This window comes from Abramis brama (genome assembly GCF_963993115.1).
Source record: "Abramis brama genome assembly, chromosome: 7".
Taxonomy (NCBI): domain Eukaryota; kingdom Metazoa; phylum Chordata; class Actinopteri; order Cypriniformes; family Leuciscidae; genus Abramis; species Abramis brama.
Genome location: NC_139969.1, coordinates 24505945 through 24527506, shown reverse-complemented (window position 1 = coordinate 24527506; position 21562 = coordinate 24505945). Strand labels below are relative to the sequence as shown.

Here is a 21562-nt window from a genome sequence, read left to right as displayed (position 1 = left end):
GGACAGTCTCACAGAAGACAAAAGTCATTCAGCGTTTTTGAACGAATCCAGTGAGTCAATGATTCAATGACCCATTCATAAAAACAGTCTTCGTTCTTAAATGAATCAGCCAATTTGGACAAATGGGTTGAAAGGAGCAGTGGCTGCATCTGAAATCACATACTCTCTTAGGTACTTATTTTGAATAATTACTTCACGATATATGTACTTCACTATTCACAAATCCTCTCCCGCAGCTTCATTGAATAGAAATTGTCCATCGTATGCACACTTCAGAATCTCACTGGAAGCAGTAAGTCATCTGGGTACTTTTTGTCTGTTCTTTGAATAGTCTGTGAATTCGGATTTTTTTATTTTTTTTTTCTACTATTTAATAGGGAAGTATGTGATTTCTGATGCACCCAATGACTCACTCACTATGATATTGATGCCACCTACAGTCAATTTTAGTTTTATAGTTTAAAGTCGTCATGAAATCAAAATTGACCCTATTTACTTTGTTAGTGCACATTACTAGTCTTGTGGTGAACAATTAAACCGTGCAAGTTAATACACAGAATTATTTTTTTTTGGCATAGTAAACTTTAATCAAAATCTGAAAAGTTGCTTCCGCTCTGGAATAGCGTTCCTTCTCTGATGTACCTTTTGTCATGCCACCTTTTCTACCTTGCTGTCTCTTAAGTATTATGTTTAATAATACTTAGTAATACATTTTCATGCTTGCAAAAAAAAGTCTGTCTGTAACACCAGAGATGGTCTTATTATTGGGAGATACCAGGGTCTGTGGTTCTACCATTGGAGAAAGCGTAACGGCCAACTTGGTCGGAGTTGTGTTATAGTCAATCACTCTTTGTGTATAGCCTACCATCAAACTGAATGAGAACTGAATCCTACCTGTCGCAAAATTGTCCGTGACTTCTCTTATAAAACAGCATTTTTTCAGTGTAAACTAAATAGATCAATCCAAAAGCATATGTTTAATGGAAAACATGTTGAAGATTAGCTGGTAGGCTAATACCAGCTGGTAGGCTAAACATGTTGAAGATTAGCTGGTAATTTGATTAATTAAATAAGCTGTTTTCCCACAGCTGAGTCCTAGTTAATAAACGGTTGACTCTTTCACTCATGATTCACAGTATGTTTATTGTTTTCATTCCGTAGAGCCATCACACAACAACGTACCATGAACCACTGTAAGAGCTAGAAAAAAATAAATATGAAAAAATTAAACAAACATATCAGGATTCGTTACACTCCCATCAAATCTTACCATGTACTTAAACATGAATGATTTCCAGATATAAAAGCCCTCAATTACACATTAAACATGAAAAGAAAATAATTTCATGCAAAGCACAGGTGTTTAAATACCTTAAGAGAAAGTACTCTAGTTACATTTGTTTTCCATTAACAGTACCAGCTTTTGTATAGGCCTTTCAATTTGGTGAATCCTTTTCCTCAATGTTTGACCTTTTCATGATAATGTGCAATAATCATTTTAGTGACAGGGTGGTTCTTTGGAATGATGGATATTTAAGGATATTTTAAGGCCTCTGGATAATCTGAGTGACGAAGCCTACCTCTGTCACAAGATGAAGATAACTGGTTCCAATACAAAATGTCTTTAATAATAAAATAAACTCAGGTACAGACAGATGGTGTAACAATGCGAGCATGTTTCAACAAATGTAAACACAAACATCAACTGACAACTGAAGACTGAAAACAGAGGAACTAAATACACAGAGATAACGAATTAAATGATGAGCAGCTGTGGTGGAGGATTAGTGTCCATGGTGACTGATGAGTGGCGGGAAAATAGAACAAATGAAACATGTGACTGAAGACAAACAAATTAAAAGTCCATGAAGGTGACACTAACCTCCCACCTTAAGCACCCCATCTTCATCTATAAGCGGGCTGAGGCGAGCTGAGGCGATACTAAAATGTGACGTGAAAACACGACAGATTGCTGATTGGTCAGAGAGAATCGTCACTATTCACTGCGTCATCATAGCACGCGCCAGACGGAGTATCCTGAATAAAAAAACAGCAAAAACAAAAATAAAAACATCCACAACAGCATACACTCGATTTCCTCCATTGTCCTGTGTGTGTGGGTAGCGGGTGTGTCTCGCGTAAAAGATTAAGTCACGGCAGTTTCCTGCGGCGTCGCTATGACGACCAGGTACTATTGTGGAGGTACTATCTGCAATGGAAAACGGAGCGAAAAGCGAGCCGAGCCGAGTCGAGCTGAGCTGGTACTGGTAATGGAAAAGCGCCATTAGAACCTCGCCGGAGGTGGTACGAAAAAAAGTACCTGGAAGCAGGTACAGGTACAACTTTTACACAGTGGAAAACCAAACAGAGCTGAGCCGAGTCGAGGCGAGCTGGTACTGTGTAGTGGAAAAGCGCCATAAATGAGTCAAGAGGATACAATTTAGAATGAGATGACAACCTCTTCAATTCATCTTTGCAGACATGATTTTGCAAGAATTTAATGATATGCAGTTCAGCTCTCTGTTATTCTAATATAGTACTTAGGTGGCTTGACTTATCTTTGTTGACTCTTCTCATAAGTCAAGCAATGGCTCTAACTGCTCATGACCATGAAGAAAACTTAGACAAGCGATTGATCAAATTCAATTTGCCTCTGGGTATTCCAAGGAGACTTCTGAACTTTTCTCTATTGGCTTTGGTAAGTCTTTTTCCCACAAAAACTTAAAGCCATAGAACCAGTTTGATGACAGCAAGTCATGAGTTAGACCTCTGGAGGCATGGTCAGCAGGATTGTCTTTAGAAGGAACACATCTCCATTGTTGTGGGGTTGTACTAAGCTATATCCTTTGTACACGATTTGCCACGAAGGTATGAAACCTACGAGCTTCATTCTTTATGTACCCCAGTACCACTTTTGAATCGTTCCAGAATGATTCCTCAACATCATCATTCTAGTTCTCTTTTAAGCACATTACTCATTTCAAAATAAATGACCGCAGCTGTGAATTAGTCTGGGAATCGTTATGACCTTCAGAGGGGAGACCATTGATTTTCCAATAACTAAAGCACAGTGAAAATTCCCATACTCGTTGCGGAGTCTCAAGTAGGAGCACTGACGGTAGCCATGAGTGCTAACATCTGAGAAATTATGCAATTCAGCCTTGACAATTTACCCGAAATTGTTAGGTGCATATGTTCTTGGTATGCTTATTTCTTGCAACTCCAATTTCTTGTTTCCACCGTAACTGAAGTTCCCTTGACAAGGAATCATCCCATCCAGTACCACACTTGCATATCTCCTGCAGAATTATCTTTCTATTAAGCAGAATAGGAGCTTCAAATTTTAACTGATCATACACTGAAGCAACTGTAGATAATATTCCACGACAAGTAGCAGGTTGTTGCTGCAACTTGAAACAATCTAAACATCCTTTTGCCACTGTATTCCAAGGGCTCTTTCCAACAGCAAATCAAATACAAAATCTTTAGCATCAGATGCGAGTTCAGATGCAGGAATACTATTCAAAACCTCTCCATCATTTGACATGAATTTGTGAAGTCATAAACCACCCATTGCACAAAGGTTTCTTGCTTCATCAGCAACCTTAATAGCCTTTTCTGTGTCTTCCAAACTAGTTACCCCATCATCCACATAGAAATTCCTCAAAATAAACTCTAAAATGGCTGTTCTTGTTTTGCTTCAGGCCAAAGTTTGCACACCCTGAAGAGGAGGCGGCACCAAAAATGTGATCCTTCATTCGAAATTCAAGAGGATTTTGATTGAACTTCCCGTCATTCCACCAGAGAAAACGCAGGTAATCTCTGTCAGATTCATTCACATGAAATTGGTGATGCATTTTTTCCACATCACACATGAGAGCATGGGATGTTGACGAAATCCTTCTTTGCCACAGTCGTTTACTTCCTTTGCATCCCCTCTTTGAATGATCTCACTCATAAATTCCTTATACCGTCAAGTCTAGCCATGGCAAAATTGTTTATTACTCGGTAGAATAGAATAATGTCCATGCATGTTCATGAATGTTTTCCTTCATTTTTTTGAGAAAAGGAATGTCATCTTGAGATACCTTCATTCTCTCTTCGTTAATGTCCTTGAAGTCCATCTCGAAAACACGAATCACGTCTGTAGGAGTGACGGGAGGAAGTTCTTTGGCTGCAAGGCGGTGACATAGACTGCTTTCTTCAGGCAAATCAAGATGTGAAGATAAACACCCTACAATACTCCATCCCAAATCAGTTCACACAGCAAAGGGTTCATCTTTTCCAACAATCATCTATCAAGGAGCCATCGACCTGGGACAGTTGTAGCATATTAACAGACCAATTTCACAATCTTTTAATGTTGGTACCTTATCTGCAATATTTGACAGATGACTCCATTTCTTTGCGATTTCACGGGTAGGGATGTGATCATGGTTCACAGGTATGTAATCTCTGGGGTAAGCTGGAGGAAGCTCAATAAAACTACCTGATTCATATGCTCGTACTTGCAACCCTGACACTCTCTCGCTTTGCACAATTGTATCTTTACCAAGCATAGTAGTAGTTTCAATCTTACTTGATTTGTGCCTTAAAAGCATTACTTACACCTTGAGTGACAAAGGTGGTATCACTTTTAGAGTCCAGCAGATCATGCACAAGTCTTTCACAGTTAGGATTCTGCATCGTTGATATCCATAGACAAACTCATTGCAGTCTGCCCTTCTCCAGCTACACTCAAAGTTACTAATATATTATTATAATCTCTTAACATTATTATATTATTATAATCTCTTAACATTATTATTATTATTATTATTAATCTCATAACATTATTTTTGTAATTGTACCTGCAGTGTAAATGTTCATGGTGTACAAGGGCGTAGATTTGGTTTGAACATTGGGGGGGGTTGAAGTTTGAGTATGCCTCCTGATATTGTGATCATGGTAATAGCCGCATAGTGTCTTCTAATTTCATCTACTGACTAAATTTAAGAATGCATGTAAATAAAAATTTGACCTTATAAAGGTAAAAAAATGCCCCTGGAAATCAATTTAAGGGGACAAATCACGTCCCTTGTGTCACCTGTGGTTGGAAAAAAGAGTGGGGGTAAATAATGTTGCAAATTATCTAGCCCAGCCTATATCTTAACCAATACAATATTTAAGTGGCATATACCGTAATGTTTTGCTGATATGCAAATTGTTTTCCAGTGACACGTTAAGCTGAACGTACTGTATGTAGAAACGCTGGGTTTGGGGCAGAGAAAATCATGATGGGATTAGGCAGACAGCAAGTAAAACTAGCCGATAATGTAGAGTTGGTGAACTGTTTAACATGCAGACGATTAATTATTTAGTACCATAACCTATTTGACTCTGCTTTAAAGCTTATACTAATAACTTGATAAAGTTGGATTTGGGCTACATTTTAAAATGCTTGCGGTCGCCACTAATCCATCTATAAGATTGTCATCATGAAATATCCACTAGATGGCGTGTTTGTCCACTGAAACAAAATTCAAAGAAAAATAGATTCATGTTGGAGTTGTGCTATTTCTCATTTCTCTCTGAATGAGTTTAGGAGAACATTTAAGAAAACCCGGAGTTATATACTGAATAAAACAATTGTCAATTGTTGGCTAGTTATGTAGAACTCCAGACAGATTCTCATTTTATAATGTAGGCTCTTTATTATCACTTTGTGCATATTTGGCAGAAGGACATTTTTGTATGAGGTCTGAGATGTTTATTTTAAGTGTATGGTCCTTGGCGCACTGCAATAATCGTTAAGGGATTGTTTCATGTTGAATGCAATATTTACAGATATTGTTGAGACTCCAAAAGCCTACCAAAAACTGCATTTGTAATTTTCACGTCCATGCTATTTAAAAGACCAGCGGTGGATATGAGGTATTTTACCTCATGCCTAATGCTTCCAGTGTATTTATGGCTGGGAAAAATCATTACAGAGTTATATAGGCTATATAATCATTTCTGAGCCGTATTTGAGCCATTTGACAATCATGATAGTGTGAACAAGCGTGAACGCCCCCACCTCTCACACACACGTGCGCGCGCTTCTGGTGAAAATGGGTTTTTAGCACACCTCTGACGTCATCTGGTCAGCATATTGCCTCTAATCAGAAGGTTTGAGTGTTGGTTTGAAACATTAATCGCTGTTGGACACTGTTAAGATCTCCATCGGCGCGTCCTCAGGGGATGGTGATTGTGTTGTCATGGTTTCAGTCATGATGTCGCCAGGTTTGAGACAGCATCTTTCCGTGTGTCTGTATCCGCAGTAAAGGCGCACTTGGGGATGGAAAAAGCGACAGCCTGAAGGACCGCGTTTACTGCACAAGGGGACAAATTCACTATTCCTCTCTTCACGCACCGCGTTATAAAGGGACGTACCGTTTATCATGTCTGCGAAGGAAAGACTCAAAGGCAGGATGACCAAAGACAGCGTTACCTTGCTGCCGTGCTTTTATTTCGTGGAGGTAAGTGAGTCTAGTAGCCTACACATTGACAGAGATGTTTCTTGTGTATTATGTCTGACTAATAGACGAGAGTTAAGGGTATGGTGGTCACGCGATGGTCACGTTCGAAATCAAAGCAATCAAGCGGATTGGAACCACAATCTGTGTTCATTCTGCATGACTGCTCGTTAACTTTACATAGGCATATGCAGTCATGGTCATGAGAAGGACAAAATGCATTGCACTTGTTGTATGTCATGTTAATGTTAAGGGGATAGACAGGCTATGTGGGGGGAAATACATGGAACAATTGTTTGCTGGCTTTTGCGCATCAAGTTTGGCTTGCTTCTTGATGTCAGCCATTCAAAAACACTATTTTCCTGATTGTAAGGTGCAGTATTCATTGGTATAGGCAACATTGCCTTAGTAAAGTATTACTTCAAAGTCAAGGTAAAGGGAATCATCCATATTGCTTATAAAACAGTACTGGAAACCGTCTTGGTAAAAAACAATGTGGTCTATTACAGAATTAAGAGGGCACCATTGAGCATAAATGAGTTTAGAAAATAGGCAGTTATTAAATGAAGGCCAATCTGACGTGCCCTAGATATCACAAACAAATGAGTGCTGATGGCTGGTGTCCTGGAGTTAATGCTGGCAGTCTTTGATCTGTCTTGTTTACTTGTCAAGCTGCAGTACTGAATTCCCTATTTTTTTTTAATATTGCAGAATATTAAACATTCTGTTCTATGTATTAAACAGCATGATCATGAACGATTGATGTTGTCTTTCTATTCAGTTTTAAAAGTTAATTTTCATTTGAGAATGTGGGTATGATGAAGATGTAAGATACATATAAAAACCTTTTTCCCCATGTAGACAAGATTTAACAAAAGATTTAACAAAACACTTAATGACTGACATAATGCTTTACTCATGTTGTTGATACAGGCATAACAATATATTTGATATTTACAGTTATATTTATATAGATTATCTTTATCATTTTGGCAGTGAGAAAGTTTTTATGATACATACATGCTCCAGATCCTATGTAAACCAAGTGTAAAAAGCTTCTGTAAACAGTTAACTTGAAATAGTCTCTGTTTTGTCAGATCAGACAGAATCAAAGCTCACTGGCTGCACTGACATTAATATCATGTCCCCAGGTGTGACCTGGTTACCTTCTATAGAGTTTCCTTGCTGCATGCAGAGACCTTGTTTCTGTCCTAAGCAGAAAATGAATTAAAAACAGTCATTTAATCTGCTTCACTTCACTAATTTTGGCTAATTAACTTCCCTGTTTCACTAATGTTTCGAGAGAGAGAGAGAGAGAGAGAGAGAGAGAGAGAGAGAGAGAGAGAGAGATTCTTTTGATTGTTCCTGAAAACTTCATATTTAAAACACAATGTGCTGACAGATCTCACTTTAGGTTGTAATTTGCCATGTCAGCCTTCTACAGTACATGCCCGCATTCTTACAAAAAGTTTCCACAATTACTTATAATGATGATGTAAATATCAAATTGGTTCTTGTTCATTTGCTCAGCCATAATTTTTTAACCCAGTTAATGCTGTTTGGAATAAAACGCTGTGTTTTGTATGTGACATTAATATCAAAATATGATTTTATTTTGGGTTTTGGACACAGATATTCAGATAAGAATATCAATGGCCGATACCGATAAGCAGATTATTTCTGGACGATAACCAATAAATAGCTGATAATAAAACCATACTATTTTATATAAATAAATAAAAAATAATTTTGAAAAACACAGAAATCTAAAATAAAGTGCTTTTAAGTGCAACAATAACATTAAACCATCAAAGCAGAATGTTCAGTATGTTTGTAAATACTAGTAAATATCCATTTATGACAATATATTGATAAATAATAAAAAAAATCTCAAATATCAGCCGATAACCGAACAAGCAACAAATGTTGTTTAAAAAGTAAATTGTTTTACAATTTAATTTCAGTTGTTGCATTATTATCATAAAACATGACAAGTTTTGATTACAACAAAGTTTTGTTCTGGTGTCTGTGCATTATAAGTTGAGTTTTAGTAACTTGTAGAAAATATTAACTACAAATGTTTTAAGTTTAAAACACTTTTAATTGCAAGTCACTGGTTAACATCTGTACAGTCAAAGTACATAATTAGTAATGGTTATGACTGGTAAGAGTATATGCTAATCAATCCAGTACAGTATCATAGAGGTTATTAGTATCTGTGCTGTAAAATGTAGCATCAATAGGAGTTTAGACCACTGGGGCTTTTTCTGCAGATGCTCTCCCCTTTTTAGATGGGGGTTGATTACAGTAATTAAACCCCCTACCCCCACCTTTGATCTTCACGCTGTCCGTTCAAGTTTCGTAATAATTCAGTACGTGGCACATTTCCACTTTGCATAGCACAGCGCAATATATTTCCTCATTGGAGCACTGCTGCTGCGATGACATTTCCAGCTGATCCTTGTTCACTGAGACACTGTTGGGTGAACCGTGTCAATGACAACAGTAATTCTACGATATCTAAAGACGTTCCATGCATATTCACCTGAGAATGACCTTCATTCTGCCGTAATCACACATCTTCTGTCTAACCTTAACATGAACCTGGTATCGTTGAAGTGTGTAAAAAGCCTTAAGGGATATAACTCCAGCATAGTTTCATCCAAACCCTCATTATGTGCTGATATCAGAGTATGAAGCTCGTTTACCAACGTAACGCTGATCTATTCTACACAGCCAGGTTTTTTAGAAGCAAGTATCCTCCCAATGCATTTCCTGCTTCAACACCAACAGCGTTTTCGATTAATGAGAACAACTTTTACGGATTGCGACTTAAAAGGATAACAGCGGATCGAAAGCTTAATCTGTTATCGCTGAAATCCTAAGCATGAAACCGTGGCAAAATACAGTTCAAAAGTCACATGATCAGATGCAGTGCCTCCATTGTGCTATAATTGTGCTGATTACCTTGTCAATGGAATAATTACTTTCTATCACGTTTGCAACGGTTTTCAAGCCTGGATGAGTCTATGGGACTGTGCTGTGCACCATTTGATAAATTTAGCATCATTTTATTGTTGTTCACTTCTCATCTTGCATATTTATCATATTCCTTCTGTTTTATCTCTTCAGCTCCCGATTCTGGTGTCCTCTGTGGTCAGCTTGTACTTCTTGGAGTTGACAGACATTTTTAAGCCAGTACGTTCAGGCTACAGCTGCAATGACCGGAGTCTCAGCATGCCTTACATTGAGCCCACAAAGGAGGTCATCCCCTTCCTCATGCTCTTCAGTCTGGCTTTCGCCGGGCCGGCAGCAACGGTAAATGCCTTAGAGCCACTCTTGCTCTTATTTAGTTTAGAGGGCACTCTTACTTATTCATGCAGGCTTAGTGTTTGATCTCAGTTTCGTTGGGCAAGGATGAATATTAAAGTGAATACTAAGTTGTCTATTTTTGATGGTATGACTCAATATGACATAAGACAAAATTACAATTTCTATGTAGTCACCTGAAGTTGAACGTGGCAGATGATTTTTAGCTAGCCTGGAAATCCAGACCTAAATCTAAAAGATTAATGGTCTGGCGTCGACTAATGAAAATCGCCCAGCTCGAGGGGTGGCACCAAGCATGCATTTGAAAATCTCACTGCACGCAATTGGATAACACTACGACCAATCACAACAATAAACCCCATACGCTTCGCTACCAGCGGAGCTAACTGGTAGATTATACTCTTACCGTATCCGGTCGGCAAAACAGCAAAAACGTCCTTCTTGCAAAGGAACGATTCGAGCGGCGTCTTCTGTTCCTGTTTTAGATAAAAAGCCAAGTCTAACTCGTTCATTGTAGCGGCCAAAGCCGTTTCAAACAACTGGTATTCATCCATAGCCATCTTGCAATGTTTATTAATGACTTCGACATCACATCTCTGTCGTCATCTGTTTAGCTCGCCTCTGGCCCGCCTATATCAGATAACCCGATGTGATTGGTGCAGCTCAGATCGAGGGGCATATTTAATGAGCATCATTACTCGACACCAGAGTAACTCGCTGAGCAAATTCAACTGGATTTCCAGGGTAATTTTTAGCTGTATTTGGTTGTAAATTGTTGCTAGTTTTGCATGTTTTTCAAGTCAAAAGGCCTATGAAATTGCTTGATGGCTTTAGTCTCATCTTAGCCATGAACAATGATTTGCAGCTTCCTAGTCTTTTGGAGGTGACATAAAGCCGGGGACACACTTAATGACTGTAAGGCCGATTATTAATGTAATTTGATACTTACGACTGATCATGCCCAAACGTCAGAAACCGTTGCGTTCAGTCGGTGTTCACAGTCTGTGTTGAATATCTGCTCTAGCCATTGAAAACAGTCTGTAAGTGTGTTCAGTTCTGTCTTAGAATATTTCAGCTAGACGTTAAGTGTGTCCCCGGCATTAGGGGGAGGGACATTCTCATTCTAGAGAGCATCTGATTGGACAAAAGTCTGTGTAGTGTAGGACACTACATGTAGTGTAGATATAGTCATCAATATTTTTGACTAAGATGTCTTCAAAGCTAATAGACAGATATGCCAATGTAAGCGTAAAAATTACATAATTAAAGGTAGGGTTGGCAATGTCAGAGAGGCTAGCAGTAGCAAGCTAGCTTTGAAATCATAAGATCCCACCCTCCCTTCAGAGTGCCCTCCAAAGCCACGCTTTCTTCAAAACACATGAACGCACACAGCAGAGACTGCAAAGTACAGAGCCCCGCACATGATATGTAGGAAAAAAAATAGTAGGCTAAATCGTGTGCACGATTTACTTTTTGTTCTTGCATGTCATGTGCGGGGCTCCGTAGCAAAGCATCACAAGAGATGATTTTCTAAGCACATAACATTACAATAATAATAAATATAAACCACTTACAGAGCTCTAACTTGTACCACCTGACTGCTGCAGATTCATTTTGGCATTGATAGTGTTGCCATAGAAGCACATAAATCTGAGTCTGAGGACACGAACAGCTCCGGGTAGAACGTCAGGGGTTGCCATCTTGTAATTACAGTTATGACATGGTGTGAACGCAGTGACTGTCTGTCTACAACTCTGCATAGCCTTATGAAACACACTGATGACGTGTGATGTCTGAGCGAGCAGGGTGTGCGGAGGTTGAGAAATACATATGTTGACAGGCAGGACCGAATGCAATGACTGGATGAACATTTTTTTTGGTCCTGAGACTTCCACAGAATATATATGTAAATGTTTTAATATTTAGCCCACTTCTCTTATTGATTATTAAAAGGATGTAAAGAGTCTCAACCAGTATAACAAAAAGTGTTTATGAAAAACATTGCCTACCCTAACTTTGAGTATAAGTTTCTCGGCTTTCACCTCGTCTAAATTGTTGTTAACATATATTCATCTCTCTGTCTCTTTCTTTCTCTCTTTCTTTCTCTTTTCTTTTTTCTTTCTTTCTTTCTTTCTTTCTTTCTTTCTTTCTTTCTTTCTTTCTTTCTTTCCTTTCTTTTATGCTCTTTGCCTGTCTCTTTTGCATTTTGTCTTTTCCCCAAACTGTCATTGAAGTTTTGACTTCCGCCTTCCCAGCATGCATTTCAAGCATTAGCTGGGCGACAAGGCTCTAAGCCTCTCCAGGCATGTTGTGAGTGTATTATCAAGACCCTGGGTGATGAACTCATGAGTCTAATAGATTGTCCTCAATTGCTTTTCACCATCTGTACATGTTGAGGTTTACAAGAGTGTCACTGCAAAGGCAACTCAATAGAAATATCTCCAATAGCTAATTATCACATTTCCTTTCAAACTTTCAAAAGTTAGAAGTTAAATTGGAAATGTTTGGAAAGTGTAGCTTTTGAGAGTCATACTACCATTTAAAAGTTTAAGGCCAGTAAGATTTTGTGAATTGAATTTTAATGTTGTTTTTTATTAATAGATCCGAGTCAAAAAAAGATGCATTGTCGGCATTGTCCCAGCTGCTTATGTATTCACAATGGCTTTTTCAAAGTTTGTTATTCCACTGTTGGTCTCATCAACATCATCTTAAAAAATTGCCTCGCTCCACCTATATTCATCAGAGAGCAGATTCGTTTAATGTTTAATGACATATTTGTTTCATCAACTCCTCACAGCATGTCGCTTGGGTGTTTTCATCACATTAGGTGCTCCACCATACTGGCCTAATTAATTTTGCAAGGCGGCTACGCTCTTTTAATTGCTATCACTGTTGGTTATCCTGTGCCTTATGCATTTGTCAGCCACTGTAAATTAAAGGAGACTTGGGTCTGCAATGAAGCATGAGTACAAATCTCCTAAGGGTGCTCTGATCAGAATTTTTGGGGCCAATCACAGATAAACGATCAACCGATCACCAATAACGATTACCGATACCGATCATGGGGTCTATATGAAACCTTATTTTTATCATGTAGAATTATTTATAGGGATGTTCCAATCAGGATTTTACAGACATAAATTCAAGGCCTGAATTCTGGCATAATCTAGTCTTCCCTGAATTAATTAAATACAGATTAATCCTTACAATTAAAGTTACAAAAGTTATTCTTTCAAGAACAGTGAGCGATTTTCTCTTTGTCTTTTGTTGTTTGATTACCATTAATGACGCAGACAGCAACAGGTATTTATAGGCTGCTGTCACTTTAACGGATTAGTTCACTTCAGAATTAAAATGTTCAAATTGCAGTTTCAATGCAGCTTCAAAGGGCTTTACATGATCCCAGACAAGGAATAAGGGTCTTATCTAGCGAAACGATCTGTCATTTTCAAAAAATAAAATGAATAAATAATAATAATAATAAAAAAAAAAAATAAATAAAAAAAAAAAATATATATATATATATATATATATATATATATATATATATACTTTTTAACCATAAATGCTAATCTTGCACTAGTTCTGCGATGTGCCACACATTACGTAATCACGTTGAAAGGTTAGCATTTAGTCCTTAGTCTTTGCACGTTCGCTTTGTAAAAAACAGTTTGGTACTTCCTAGTACTAGTGCAAGATGAACATTGTGGTTAAAAAGTATATATATATAAGATAAGATAAGACCCTTATTCCTCGGCTGGGATCATGTAGAGCCCTTTGAAGCTCCATTGAAACTGCAATTTGGACCTTCTAACCTTTGTACCCCATTGAAGTCCACTATATAGAGAAAAATCCTGGAATGTTTTCCTCAAAAACCTTAATTTATTTTCGACTGAAGAAAGAAAGACATGAACATCTTGGATGACGTGCGGGTGAGTAAATTATCGGGACATTTTAATTCTGAAGTGAACTAATCCTTTAAGACCTGAAGCACGGATCCAAAATACTGTTATACATGTGTTTTGAGACAGCAGAGATTAAGAAGGTATTCATCTCTATGTGTCCTCAGCATGAGATTGGTTTCTGAGATCGACAAATTGAGAGATTGCAGATTGAGTCATTAAAAGCGATTATCGGCCGATAGCAATCGTTAGCCGATCACCCTTAAAATCTCAGCACAAATATTTAAGTTAGAATTTTAACTTTTGCTCCATGTCTAATCACTCAACAACACTCTCTTGACACCCAGCTGAGTTTTGTGCCTTAGTGCTGTATGGGTATGATGGCTGAGCCTGTGCTAGCAGGCAGCATGTGAATGTGTGTCCTGCTGGTAGCTCCAGCTGTTACGGTAGTGCCTGCTACACTCGAGTGCTGCACTTGACTGTAGGTGTGTGGCAAGTGTGATCTCAGGGGGGTATGATCACTTGTTCATCTCTTTCACTCTCTATCTCGTCATTCACAGCAGAAGCATTTACATGAAAATCTATGGTTTTCTGCTTTTCATTTTTCATGGCATTAACATTTTAGTCTTTGCATTAGTGGAGGCCCGAACGACTTACAAGATACCCCCTTCTCCTCATCGGTTTTTACAGTTTTGGATGAAATCCCCCTCATATGGCTATGAATGAATGGATGGATGGATGGATGAGAGTGATTACTTTAATTACAGTAATGGGGTTGATGTGTCAGTGATTCTATTAGAAATGACCCCTGGAAGCCACTAGAGGAGGGATGGGAGTTTTATGACAGTGTTGTATGTTTGGGTAAACACAGATGACCATCTTCCCACAGATTATGATTGGGGAAGGGATCCTATACTGCTGCTTGGCCAGAAGAAATATCAGCATCAAAACAGAGGCTAACATAAATGCAGCTGGCTGCAATTTCAACTCTTACATCCGACGGGCTGTGAGGTTTGTGGGTGGGTATATATTTTTCTGCCCTTTGTGACTTTATAAAAAGCCATATAGTTTGTATAAATATTGTTTGGAATAATACACTCTTGATCTTGACTCATTCTGTCTTTTTTATAGTCTTGTACTAAATTGAGTTTGCTAGTAATAATGAAAGTTCCATCTATTTTATTAAAAGCTTATTAAGTCTGTTTGCTACTTATGAAATCTAGTGTTTGAAAAAGGTGTGTGTGTGTCTGTCTGTCTGTCTGTCTCTGTGTGTGTCTATGTCTGTGTGTCTCATTTGCAGGGGTCCACGTGTTTGGCCTGTGTGTCACAGCACTCATCACAGATATTATCCAGCTGGCTACAGGATATCACGCCCCCTACTTCCTTACTGTGTGCAAGCCCAACTACACCAGCCTCAACACTTCCTGTGATGAGAACTCTTTCATTGTGGATGACATCTGCTCTGGGCCTGATCCAGCTGCCATCAACGCCGGCAGGTCAGAGAGCGGTATCTGTGTCATGTTGTAGTTTGTCAACCCAATGCATAATCAACGCTGCAAGACTGACTTTATGAAAAACTGGCTCAGAAACTCTGATAATGGAGTGTGGGAGATTAACAATATAACCAAGCAAAGATGATTAGACATATTGCGGCTGACCAAATTTAATTGGACCTGCTGTGCAACAACTCTATTTACAGTAAAGGTCTAAATCGATTGATTTGTATAAAATCATTGGTGTAAACAGTGTAGATAAATGTGAAGGCAGCAGAATGAATGTGGCGCTGTCCTCTGGCACATGGAGTTCCTGTAAAACCCACACAGGGTTGAGTCTTGAAGCTTCACTCACAACATGACTGCCCATTCCAGCACACCCACTCACATCCATTTGCACAGCTCTGCTTTTCAATCTTCCACTAATTTCATGCACTCTCAATAGCCACAATTATATGTTGTGCAGACATTTTTTATAACATAAAAATTAGACGCAAAGAGGGTCATGTGGTGCGTGTGTCCCCAAAGGCTTACACTACTGTGACGTGTATTGAAATGTCTCTCCAGAATATCAAGCAGACATGCATATCCAGACATATCTCTTGGTTTTATGAGAACATTCTTGGAAATCAAAAGCCCTGATTCTGTTTGCCACACTATAAGAATTGTGGCACTGTGGACGTGATCATCTGTGGCTTTCCGTTCCCATCTGTCCTTTAGCATGGTACAGTACCTCAAATGTGCTCAGTGTGAAAAAGATCTAATGATCTAACAAGGCGGTCTGTCTCTTTTTACAGGAAGTCCTTCCCATCTCAGCATGCCACTCTGGCAGCTTTTGCGGCTGTGTACATCTCCGTAAGTAATCCACTTGACTCATGGCACAGTTGACTCAAGCGATTTCTAACTGCTTGCCAAATAATCTCACTGTCCTTTCCACTATTAAGAATTTCCTAAAACTTCAGTCAAAAGGCTGGTCTCCTTCCACAGATGTACTTTAATGCCACTCTGACTGACTCATCCAAGCTCCTGAAGCCACTCCTGGTGTTCTCCTTCATCATCTGCGGCATTATCTGCGGCCTTACTCGTATCATTCAGTTCAAGAACCATGCCGTGGATGTCTACTGTGGCTTTCTTATCGGAGGGAGCATAGCCGTCTACCTGGTGAGTCCTGCTGTCACAGCAGAAACAAAGGCAATGTGAGGATGATAATTCATTTCTTAATTCTATGACCGATCCATAATTCTCTATTTAACCTGACTCTGGAGAAGAATCATAGAGAATTAGCAAGGTGCTATAAGACAATGCTGTTTTAATAGAGGTAAAAATAGCTCATACATGCAAATCCCTTGTGGCTGCTTTTCTGCTCTCCACCCACACACACCCCTCACATACCTCCCACCATTTCTTTCGTTTTTTCTCACTCTCTCTGCTTACTCTCTGCTCAATCTGCTCTGAGGGCTATGTACATCCCGTGGTTTCTAACACCGACAACAATGCCAGTACACCTTTAGGAGGAATTAACAAAGCTGAGACAAATCAGTACATCAGGTCTTGGTTTTATTTTTGCTTAACATAAAGTACATTAATCAGGCCAAGAGATTTGCTTTGTAATGCTGTTTGATACTCTTGACTGTGAAGTCCCACATTCAGAGTGTAGACCATAGACAGTATGAGGAAAGTTCTCAGAAGTTAATGTAGGCTCATAATGCACCTTAGTCTGTAGGGGAACCGTACTGACATAAAAAGGCTGTCAATCACTCAGGTAGTATTAATGTTGAAAATATATCTTGGCAAAACAATTACTGGTGACATTGGACCTTAGGACAACTCTGTTAGGAAAAGAAAAACAAAATCTTCTGGTCAGGCTGGTCTGCCGACTGGTCCTAGAGGGGTTTGGGTACTTTACAGGTGGTCAGGCTGGGTGTCTTGCCGGCTACTGAGCTTAATCAGCCAAGCACCCACTTGGCCAGGCTGGGAGACCAGCTTGACCAGCTTAAACATCTAGAGGGTTTTTTCAGCAGGGAATACAACTTTTTGAACAGACTGTGCAAGTATCTCTCAGAGCCTTAATTTCATATGCAAAAAAATAAGTACAGTATCACTATCCTGACTAACAACTTTATGGCATCTTAACTTTATCGGCATTGATTCATTGCGGTAAAAATTCTACCTTTTTGCACTACTTTAGGGTCTGTATGCAGTCGGGAATTTTAAACCTAGTGAAGACACATCTTTGAAGACACATGCACATCCTCCTCTCCGGCAACCACAGCCACCACAGCCTCCACCACAGCCCCAGCCAGTGGTGCCTCCACCTTCTATGCGGGAGCCTCTGAGACCTCTACCCAACTTGAACACAGATCCACCACGCTTACTGCCACCTAAGAGCCTGAGCATGCGGGAACGTCCCACCTCGGCACGCTCTGAAAGTATCCTGCTACGTGGCCCGTCCTACAGAGAGAACTCCATGTCCAGCTTGAAGAGGGCAAGCACAGAGGTGGAGTGCATTACGCCACCTAGTCCTCTCTGCAAGGAGAGCTTTGTGACGTTCAGTAACACCCTGCCTCGCGTGCACTCAACCGGATTTGAAGAACCAGTGCCTCGCCGCCACGCCGCTATCCATGCCTCCATGGACTCCACACGTTCCAAGCAGCTGCTCTCACAATGGAAGACCAAGAACGAGAACCGCAAGATGTCTCTGCAGGTGATGGAGAATGAGGCTGGACCACTTTCTCCCCAGCGAAACATGGAGCTCCGCTGCAGCTCTGAACCCTCAGCTGTGGGCTTGGATGGTGAACTCCGTGGTGGACCTCCCGGACAGTACATGAAGCTTGCCGCTAGTGCTGTGCCATTAGCCAATCATAATAACTCTGGTGGCCTAGCTGGTGGAGCCAGGGTATCTATCCAGTCACGACCAGGATCCTCTCAACTGGTGCACATCCCTGAGGAGGCCCAAGAGTATGTGAGCTCCTCACCTCAGGAGGATTGTGGAGAGGAGAATGATGGTGGGGGAGGGGGTGGGTCAGCACGGTCGAAATGGTTGAAGGTGGCAGAGAAGAGCACCGTCTGCCGGACTAACAGCCAGCCACGTATAATGCAGGTCATCGCAATGTCCAAGCAGCAAGGCATGTTGCATGGTAGTCCTAAAAGTGAGGGCAGCACCGTGAGTTGTACTGGATCCATCCGTTACAAAGCCCTGATGGATCAGGAACCTAACTCGGCCATTGTTCGAGTGGAGGCGCACCCTGAGAGCAAGCCCGTGGTTAAACCACCATCCACAGATGGCAGTGGGTCCTGGAGGTGGAAACCGCAGGAGCGGGTCAGCATCCGGCAGTCGCTTGAGCTCAACGACCTGAACCGGGACTCTGAAAGCTGCGAGTCATTGAAAGATGGCTACGGCTCCATAGATGGCAACCGGAGCCTACCTGACATCAGCAACCCCCATCATCCCCATTTCCACCATCACCACCGCCAACAGAGTATCACCACTATCCGAGTCACACCGGTGGAAGCCAGCAGTGAAGCCACCTCGGAAACTCTCTCTACCACCTCCAGTCGAGACTCCACCCTACGCAGGAAAGGCAACATCATCCTGCTGCCTGACAGAGGACCTAGTCCGGATAACACCAGGAACCTGCCTCACTTTTTCAAACCCTCCCCTACACCTCCCCCCATATTGACTTTCAAAGAGTGACAGAAGCCCCTTTCCGTACCAATCCTAAGAGTTGTCCCGCTCTCTGAACTCTGAAGACTGGAGGCTCTGTTAAGGGAATGAGTAGAGCTAGTCATTCTGGGTAAATCTACATTCCCTGACCTTTAGACACACATGAACTCTCCAGAACACATAAGGCAACGTTGTGCATTTTCAATCTACATTCTGTAGGTCTCGTTACGGAAACATAAGCACAAAATATAAAATTTGAGGCTGTTTGGTAAAGGTGATTGTTTGATTTGCCTTTGATTTTCCAGATTCATTTTGTTATTGAATCCATTGTCTTATCGGAATCTGTCTGTTGTCTCATGGCAACGTGGGTGCTTTTAAAAACGTTGTAAATTTATATATATTTTCTGAATATAAATATTTGTATGTACTGTATACTGGACCACTCAATCACACGCTTAAGGAAAATAACTGTTTTCACTATGTCGCTATGAAATATTTAATACGGTCTTTCAATCAGACTCATAGCTTTTAGACAAATAGGAGAATGTTATTGTGATGTTTACAGAAGGTTTTAGCGACAGCGTTTTAACCAAATGGATGTTTTGTTTGGTGGGCTTGTTTAACCATATGCACTGTGTGTTTTGGTGACCATGAATGAGCTATTTTCATTCAAACAGCTGAAAGCGCTCTTTGCTGGCATAGAGACAATGAATTTATAGAGACTCAGCCTTTGGCATTGTAATGCAGAGAACAATACATTCTTCAGATATTAATGTCGTATTGCCTTTGTGTAATATAGAACTGTTATTTGGTTCCACAGGCCAATGAGCACTATTTCACTCGTATATATTGATTTGCAAGCCCCTGTATTTTGTACTAGTGTGCTTTGAGCACAGGTATAATTGTGTTTTATGGTCCATTGCTGTATGTTTACAGTGATGTAGTAGGCATATTTTCTTGGTTGCCCCCCCCATTTTGCCTGGCAGAATGGGGTTATATAGCTACTGAGGTGCGTCGTCCTCTTCATTGTTAAGCGTGTGGGCATAAACAAATGACTCATACTTCACTGCACATTGCAGAGCAGCATACACAATATAAGAGCAATAGGAGGCCCCCAAAGGTACTAGTGGGAATTCATTGCTTATTTTTGTAAACAACTAAAAAAACACTAATAATCATATTCATAGAGTGCCTCAAAAAGAACTACATGCCTATTAGCTGGTGATTACTTAGCTCCATCTTGCAGTAACTGTACAACAAGTTGCTGCTGTAATTATTATGGTGAAGAATTGACAGATGTTCATTGACTTTGCTTTAAATAACCACTGTCTGTGGCATTGGAAAACGGACTCACTCGTTGCATATGACAAGTGCTGCATAAACTAAAGTTTTAATACAATCCACATAATAGACAATGTTAGGATTTGTCCTGTGTGGCATGTGTATTTCTAAACAGTTCTAAGCTCATTGTTTACATCCTTGTTAGGATCATGTTGTAATATACATAAATATTGCCAAATAAGAATGTATGTTGAAAAAGGGGACTGATACATTTACCTAATTCATGTACAGTGTCATTTATATGATGTTGGGTTTTTTTTTAATTGAACTTAGATTTCAATTATATAGTATATACCTATTTTAATGTGTCTGTTTTAAAAGAGTGAATCAGAACCAACACATTTTGAAGTTTTATATGTGCTTGTACAGTATAATTGTACCCCACATTATGGCTTTAACCTGTCCTTACATATGCATGGTGACTTAATACTGTATGTACTGTAACTAAAGGATTTGTTTCGTTTTGCTTTTCTTTTGTAAATGATGCCTTTAATAGTGATGGCTGGTACTTTCTGCAGAATCAACAGGATAATCATTCAATCTTTTTACCCCTGTAAATAAGTATTTGTAACTTTGCCAGCAAACTGAGATGTGAAAGAGATCAGTGGGTTATAATTTAAGTGTTATTGACACACTTCCTTTATTAGTGCTCTAAACCAGATCCGATAAATCAGAGAAATGGCCTTTCAGTTGAACCCGTTGACAGATATTTGGAAGTTTTGCCTTGTTGGGGTTTTGTTTAGCATTGTATTTTAACTGAGGATATGTCTTAATATATATTGAAATAAATATTTGGTATCATAGCCAAAATAAGCATTTTTCCTTTATTTCCACACTTTCACATTGTATCATAAAATATCAAAAAGTATATTATCACATTGTTTATGTGCCTTTTGTGAAGTGATCTATTTCTTCCACATTTATAGGAAAATACACCTTCTATATGTGACAGTATGTAGTCTCAGCCTCAAACGACATGCCCACGGACCACCCACAGTCAGTTCACTAAACATCTGATGATGCATATTGTACACAAAACTAACTGGCTTTGCAATTTTCTGTGAGTACGAGCGCAAATTGTATCAGTCTGGAAAACAACAGTTGTTTGCAAGGTTAGTGACATCAAATCTTTGAATTATTCTCATAGTTTTGTTACACTGTATATATGTGCTTTGATTTCAGTTATTTTTGTGAAATAGTACTAATTTCCAATACTGTCCTGTCATGCTTTCTGCTATTTTCTTCTGTACAATCATTCATAGAGCCATGACATTATTATTTTGGTATAATAACCCTGCCCCTAAATGGCACATATATGCACAACAATAACTGTGA

General features: G+C 39.6%; 1 protein-coding gene across 1 annotated transcript; it reads left to right on the top strand.

Annotated features, from left to right (window-relative positions):
- The first annotated feature begins 6145 nt into the window (after positions 1-6145).
- On the top strand, positions 6146-21055 carry plppr4a (phospholipid phosphatase related 4a). The gene is made up of 7 exons (XM_084120423.1): positions 6146-6500; positions 9630-9815; positions 14619-14748; positions 15030-15225; positions 16020-16077; positions 16210-16383; positions 17411-21055. Exons 1-7 carry the CDS (start codon positions 6423-6425, stop codon positions 18914-18916), a joined length of 2328 nt encoding a protein of 775 aa, XP_083976549.1. The 5' UTR covers positions 6146-6422; the 3' UTR covers positions 18917-21055.
- The last annotated feature ends 507 nt before the right edge of the window (positions 21056-21562 follow it).